Raw genomic sequence first — 7,864 nt, 5'->3', positions numbered from 1 at the left:
CATCGCATCATGGAGCAAACGTGGAGGAGTAGAGAAATTACGAAGTCCTAATGGTGTAACACATTCAGTACACCTCGGGGACCAAGGATGTGAGGGCCGTGCCGGGGTGCTCAAAAGTGATTACGTGCACCGAGGCAAAGGTGCTAAAGGCTCTCTTCTACACATGTCGAGGAAATCTGTTCCTAAAACTAAAAGACTGGGACAGACAGTTGAATTATTACAAGTCCTCCGCGTGTTGACGGTGTAGCCACAAGATCTGGACGCGAACATACTCGCACAGACACACAGTCACCGACAGATAGACACGTACACATGTACACTCTTTTTGTTACGCAAAGAATGCAGACAACGAAATGTATGAGAAAATCCGTGTTTTTTGGGGAGGAGAAGCTACTACACAGCACGCTCCTTAAACATCTAACGGGCGTTCGCGGACGCTAAAACTGTTTTCAAAACGCGCTGTTTTGTCAAGCAGTGTGTTGTGTTTGCAAAGTCTGACTGGTGCGGTATTTCATACTCCGTTATAATACGCACACAATACTACACAAACGCATGTCATTCATACACACACGTGTACATGCATAATCACGTACAGTACACACATTAAATGTTATGCACACACACACACACCACACACACACACGCGCACGCACACACGCACGCGCGCTTAATATAAAACCAACTTAACCAATTATTGTTTTGTTTTACCAAAAAAATGTTTTTCTTTTTCTTTTCTTTTTTTTTCTATCGGACCTTCATCTATGTTGTCAAGAATCTAGCATTACGCAAAACACCGTAGAACATATAGGCGACATTTCCACCAAATAAACAGTACGTCCTGTAACCCTTCCCCCGCCCCTCCTTCCCCCTCAATAATAGACACTCTCAATGGGCGGAGACCCAAACACACCCATCAAGAACGATCATCAATCAGCCAGGTAATGCATACCTCCCACACCCAAGCGGGCGGGAATCAATAGCTAGCACTCTGCTCACAAATGAACAGGTCTGGGGGTCGCAATGTCCCATCGACTTTTCCAGCAAAATCGAAAGAGCGTATAGACCACCATGTCACGGCGCCCGAGCGCTTTGCTGAGTGTCAGATTTTTTGCATGGGAGTTTGTTGTGGCCAATGGTAGCCGTGTCATGTCCTTTGTTACAGAACTTTACACATACAGAAGACGAGCCAAGCAGTACACGATAGTTATGTTTCTATGAGGATGGAGGATGTGCAAATGTGCACAAGAACGAAAATGTCACTGCAGAAAAATCTAGAACACAACACACACACTCGCGCACAAATGCACTCACGCATAAGAGATCTCTCTCTCTCTCTCTCTCTCTCTCTCTCTCTCTCTCTCTCTCTCTCACTGACACACACACACACACACACACACACACACACACACACACACACCAGCACACGAAGTTTGATAACCAGTTTTTAATCTATCAACTGAAAATAATTATGCTGAAACAATTTGGAAAAAAAAAGACAAACAAAAAACCAACAGAACAATCAATCTAACAGCAACAATAATCACAATAAACACGGTGTCCGCAATACAATGTCACTTTCATCCCTCACAAGGGATGCTTCTGTGTCTGCTCAAACACACGCACTAAACTTGCTGTTGTTTTTTAGTTAACGAAACAACCATTTCATTCTCAATGAGGAAGACCTACAGGAACATACCATGACCAATGTGAGAGTAACGGAAATAAACTATCGTTGTGAGAATCAGCTCTCTGTGACACGGCGATCTGCAGCTCAGCCACACACACACACACACACACACATCTCTCTCTCTCTCTCTCTCCCCGCACACACACACACACACACACACACACACACATTCTTTTTTCTTTTCTTTTTTGCACCATCTTTTTACTACAAACAAGCTTCAAAAAAAAGGTTAGCATGTATACATTCAAATGCTGAGCCACAACGCCCGAGGCTTGGCAGATTAAATCGTAACGGATTTCAACCGTCGATGCCAAAAATAGCTGGCAAACGGCCATCAATGTATAGTTTTATGAATAGCTGGAGGGACACCGGAGGCGACAAGTTCACAAGATCATTTTATCGCTGGTTCATATTCACACCCAGCAGACGACCCCAGCCCCCCTCCCCCGAGTGAACAAAAACAATGCCTTACTTTTTATTATTGGATCTATACACTGCATTTATCCAAGTTTCGTGCCATGACAAAACAATGGAGTTACCTGCTATGCCAAAGAATATCATATTCTACCATTCGCATGTAAAAACATATTTTGAATAGGTCTATAATTATAGATCTATCTATAGATCTATCTATAATATATATATATAGTGTGTGTGTGTGTGTGTGTGTGTGTGTGTGTACATTGCGTGAGAGAGAGAGAGAGAGAGAGAGAGAGAGAGAGAGATCTTTACCTTCGTGGCATTTAATGATTTCAAATGTTATGCGCTTATGTGCAGGTGACAAGATGGTTTTTGTTTTCAAACTACTGCTGGTCGAATCAATGCATAAAGAGACCCTCCCCCATTCCCACCCACCCCACCGCTCAAAAAAATAAACAAAGATGGGTGCGGGGTAAGTCGTATTATTCATCGTACGAACCAGACCCTTTACAAAGTGAAACCCTTCAGTCTCGATCCCCCCTTCTGCCATCACCAGTGATATTACAAGGTTAACACGGGTGACAGATGGGCCGACTCGGACAGAAACACGTCCCACCCTGGCGGGCTCGCTTGCACTGCACTGGAGCTCCGCGGGGTTATCAGTTCACATCGCCCCTTCGCTGACAACAATGCCGTGCGCTCGGAGCCCCGGCGCGTGGAGGAGGTGATGGCTTTTGGAAACAAGTTCTGACTCTTGAGCCGCGTTTGTTCAGTGTCTTTTCACGGCCTCCTCCGCCCCCATCACCCGTACTTTAAAAACGCTTAGTGGTTGGGCTTGACTGAGGAGTCCAAGGTTGCTGAACTGAGGCGTCTGAGATGATTGGATCGGGGAAAGCAGGTGGGAAGAAGGCCGGGGGCGGGGGGCGGGGTTGGGAGAGGGTGGGACACAAGTATAATATAATGGTGGTGGAGGGGGATCGGAGGGCGGGTGTCGGTTGCTAGAGTCGAAGTAACCTCCCATTACAAAAAAAAAAAAAGAAAAAAAAAGTAAACACTTTCAACAGACACAAAGATTACAAAAATTAAACAAGCAAATAAAAGTACATGTGGAAAAAAAATTAAATCAAGCAAGAAGTAAAACAACAAACCACGAAAAAGTAAGTGTGGAATGATGATCTGTAAGTCTCTACCACTGAACCACACCCCCTGCGTTCAGGTCTGAAGTTTGGCTGCAGAGGGCTTCCCTGTGTGACACATGTGGCATGTGGGGCAGGGGGAAACCCAGTGATAATGACAATGAGTCATACTGCAGTTCTCTGAGACAAGACACTGCTTGGATCAGCTGCTGGGCTTGCTCCAATTCTGTCACTCAGGCCAAACTTTGTGAGTGTCAGCACTTAACCTAGGAAAAGTCATGTGTGTCGGCGTGAGCTTATTTTTTCACTGAAGAGATGATTTCCACATGTTCATTCTGTGTGTTGGCGTGGTGTGGTACTCTGTGTGTGTGTGTGTGTGTGTGTGTGTGTGTGTGTGTGTGTGTGTGTGTGTGTGTGTTTTGTGTGAGGCGGAGAGAGCAAGCCAGCGAGCAGAGAGAGAGAGAGAGAGTTCTGCCATACACTATTAGACTTCAAAAGCATTCCTTGCAGAAACTGCCATTCTACAATGACATGTCATTTAGTGATTTACTTAGTACCAAACCTTAAAAGTTTTAAGCTGTCTAATACATATTTTTAGAAGAAAATATTTTAATTCAAATTCATCTATAACAAGCTGAATACAGTTATGCTATAAAAGTAAAACTTAATTTTAAATGAAAGACAATATTAGGTCAGTGTTTTTTGTGGTAAAGATCACATTTCTAGATATAAAAAATGAAACAAAGTGCATACATAATAGTCTGAAAATATCTAGACACAGAAAAATCATATACTTTGTGTTGGACTGTGCTCTGAAAAACTTTTTTTTCTCAGTGTTCTGACTACCTAAACTATAACTATATAGTACAATTAGTATTTAAGTTATCATTTTCTGTTATTGTATGGACATGTATAATTCTGATGATCATGTTGACATCTTTTTTCTTCTTTTTTTTCTAAACCAAAAGTTTTACACACAGACACACACACACACACATGCACACACACACACACACACACACACACACACATCCGCTCATGCACAGTCAACACACACACACACACGTTAAGTCCACACACACACACACACACACACATTAAGTCCACACACACACACACACAATCACAATGTACAGTCTACATACACACACACACACACACACACACACACACACACACACACACAATGTAAAGTCCACACTCACACACACCACCCACAGTTACTCTAAAATACACTACTCAAGTCTAAATCCTCTCCTATCTTCCTCCTTGCTCACCAACCTAGACATTCTTACCACATACAGTGGCCACCACCAACCAGGTGTAATCAGCTCCACTGGGTATGACTAAAACACAGTAAAAGGTCCACAGACATCAAATGTTTAAGATCTGTTAGCATGATACAAATGGGCTCTTGGAACAGATCTATATGTACAACAAAAGATGTCAATTCTGTGGAACAAGTTGAAAATGGTGACACTGTCACAGTGTTGCTTAAAGGAAGGACATAATGCTTATGAAAGGCTGGACCATGCTATTTCATTAGCTTATGCTATAGAATACTGTCAACAACGTTTATCATCTTATACTGTCAAAGTTTATCAACTTATACTGCCAAAATGTCAATCTCAATGTTTTATCAGCTGATACTGTCAACATGTCAGGCAATAATTTTTTTTATTCTAACCAATACCAGCCATCATAAAATATAAAAATATATCATTCATAAATTCCTTTCTTCATTTGTTTCATTGTTTTTGTTTAATTCCAGGGCGACCGGTTATAAGTAATAAATTATCTGAATAATACCAACAGGCTTGTCAACAATCTCAGCACCCATGTTATTTCAAAATTTCAGTTGTTTTAAACCGGCTGAAAGTTATTATAATTCTTGATCTCTGTCTGTGTATCTGCCTGTCTGTCACACACACACACACACACACACACACACAGGTATATATACAGTAATGTACAAAACACACACACACAGACCCATGCAGAAATACAACAGTAAACCACACGACCAGCTGTCCCGGGTCACCAATAAAAATACAGTCATGGGTGGAGACCTTACCGATATTAAGTGAGATTAGCAAACTGAATGAGTCAGGCCACAAGAAATGCACAGTCCCACAAAGGCACACGAGTTAAAAGCTCTACGGCACGAACACTGCCAACCCCGAGAGACAGTTGGAAATAAAATCACAGCTGAGCAACAAAGGCAACATAGTTTGGCTGGGCCTTGACAGACGTGTAACAAAACACCCAATAATGTATTTTTCCAGTTCCGTCTGAGCAGGTAAGAAAATGGGAAAGGGGAGGGGTTTACACTTACCTGAGTTTCCTCCGACATCGTGTAAGTCAATCCCCAGGTAAACTCCAAACCTTAGTCGTTTGTTTTTTGAAGTGGATCCAACACTTCGGCAGATGTTTTACATATGGTCTAAAAGTCAATCCTCCGTCTATCCGATTTCGGGAGACATGATCAACACACGTCGACGAAAAACAGTCTCCTTTTCACAAAAATACACGTCTCTCAAAACACCGCAAACAGCCTGAGATAAGCGCAACGCATGTAGCGATCCAAAGTGTGTCAAGCCTTGTCTAAATTTAGCACACCAGTGTCGTCAGATGAAACGCCGAACACATGCCCACTTTTCGGTCCAAAAAGTATACTCTCCTCAACAAAAGGACAGTCACAAGAAGTCGAGTCAAATCCACAAGCGTCCGCCAAAATTCACACCACAGTTTGGTGAACTTCAAACCAGAACGGACGCAAACCGTTGTTCTTTTTCTTCCTGGGCCGCTCCAAAGTTACTTGCGCTGAGCGAGCGGTGAGCCCAGTTCCCAGGCAGACGACCAGTCAGCCTCGCTCTGGCCACGTCAGGTGCCCGGATAAAAACATTCGCACCTTCCAGCCAGCAATGACGTCACCCCCGTGGCTCCGCGGTGGCTCAGATGATAAACGGACTGTTGCACCATGTCATTCAACATTTGAATTCAAAATCGGCATATCTTCATACCGATTTAAAAAGCACCGAAAAGGAGACATGAAGGAAAACGATACCTTAAAACCGCATCGAATTTAAAACTGACGTTCTCAACTTTTCGAGGGAAGATAAATGAATGAAGAAACTGAACCCAAGACGGTCGTATGCGGTGAGAGTTGAAGCGGGTCAGGTTAGTTGTGACGTCAAAGCAACCCAACCCACCTTCAACAATGCTTGCCAGAGAAGGATGGGGGGCGGGGGGGATTTACATGCCAGGCGTACCTTGCTCGTGTCACTATTACAACACACTGCCACTGTTGAGACCAGTCCGCCCTGGGCCTCACTACTTGGGCTGCCGAGGAGAAAAAAGACTGAAGAAACTAACAGGAAAAAGAAAGAAAATGGAGGAAGAGCAAGGAACTGAACTGAAGAAACACTGACGTAGGATCGACTGACTGTAGGCTAAAAGAAAAAATCTAAGGAGAAAAGAAACAGCTGTGACGACTGGGGATAGAAACAAAGTAAAGAACGACGAGACAGTAACTCCCAGTATTACTGCTACTTCTTCTGTATTCACCACTACTACTACCACTACTACTGCTTCTACGAACAACAACAACAATAACAAAAACAACAATAATGATAATAACAGTAATGATAATGATAACAATAAGTTGACGCATACATCAGTAAACAAAATATAACATGATTTCGACTCGCCATGGTGTCCAACTTACCCATCCCCAAAGAAATACGCGCGCGCGCTCAGTCACACACACACACACACACACACACACACACACATACACACACACACACACACACACACACACACACACACACACACACTTGTGTTTCGTATCGCCCATGTGTGCGTGTCACGTGTGTGCGCCGCATCAGTGCACCGTGTGCGTGTGTGTTTGTGTGTGTGTGTGTGTGTGTGTACGCGCGCGCGCGCTATTATTACTATTATTATTATTATTATTATCATCATCATCATTATTATCATTATTGTTGTTGTTGTTTCGTATCCGGCCCAACTGTGTGTGTGTGTGTGTGTGTGTGTGTGTGTGTGCTTCTGTGTGTGTGTGTGTGTGTGTGTGTGTGTGTGTGTGCTTCTGTGTGTGTGTGTGTGTGTGTGTGTGTGTGTGTGTGTGTGTGTGTGTGTGTGTGTGTGACTGAGCGCGTGTTTGTCAAGGGATGGGACGGTAAAACACAATAGAGAGTCAGAAACACGTTGAAACAAAAACACAAGACAAAAAATTATGATTCTCTTCACCAGCAACCTCGCTCGAAAGAGAAATGCAATGTTACGTAGAAAAGGTGTGGCGGTATAACTTTCACCACCAAAAGTTAACGGATCCACCTGTAGACTGATACCACGGTATAGGGGGAGTGGGACCAGTGGGGAGGGGGAGCGGGGGGTGGGGGTGGGGGTGGGTGGGCGGGGGGAGGGAAGATGGGGAGTGGGGGAAGAGGCATGAAAGGGGTGATGTGATGGGGGCAGGATGGTAGTGAGACGGATTTTACGTCGAAAGGACACAGAGGACACATCAGTGCGAGATGGAATGTGGTGGGGATGGGGGTGTGTATGATTTATGCTGTGTATGATTTATGGTTTTTGTGGGGAG

At 43.8% G+C, this 7,864-nt stretch overlaps 1 protein-coding gene across 1 annotated transcript in view; it reads right to left on the bottom strand.

Moving 5' to 3' along the window:
- The window catches only part of LOC143286129 (enhancer of filamentation 1-like), a 67,304-nt gene extending 61,083 nt beyond the window's left edge, over positions 1–6,221 (bottom strand). Inside the window, exon 1 of the mRNA XM_076593725.1 lies at positions 5,579–6,221. Coding sequence (XP_076449840.1) covers positions 5,579–5,596 — 18 coding nt within the window. The 5' untranslated portion in view covers positions 5,597–6,221. The remainder of the gene's footprint in view (positions 1–5,578) is intronic.
- Positions 6,222–7,864: the final 1,643 nt, after the last annotated feature.

The sequence above is a fragment of the Babylonia areolata genome, chromosome 9, assembly GCF_041734735.1.
Source record: "Babylonia areolata isolate BAREFJ2019XMU chromosome 9, ASM4173473v1, whole genome shotgun sequence".
Lineage (NCBI taxonomy): Eukaryota > Metazoa > Mollusca > Gastropoda > Neogastropoda > Buccinidae > Babylonia > Babylonia areolata.
The sequence above is the reverse complement of the archived record's forward strand: the minus strand, read 5'-3'. Positions and strand labels throughout refer to the sequence as shown.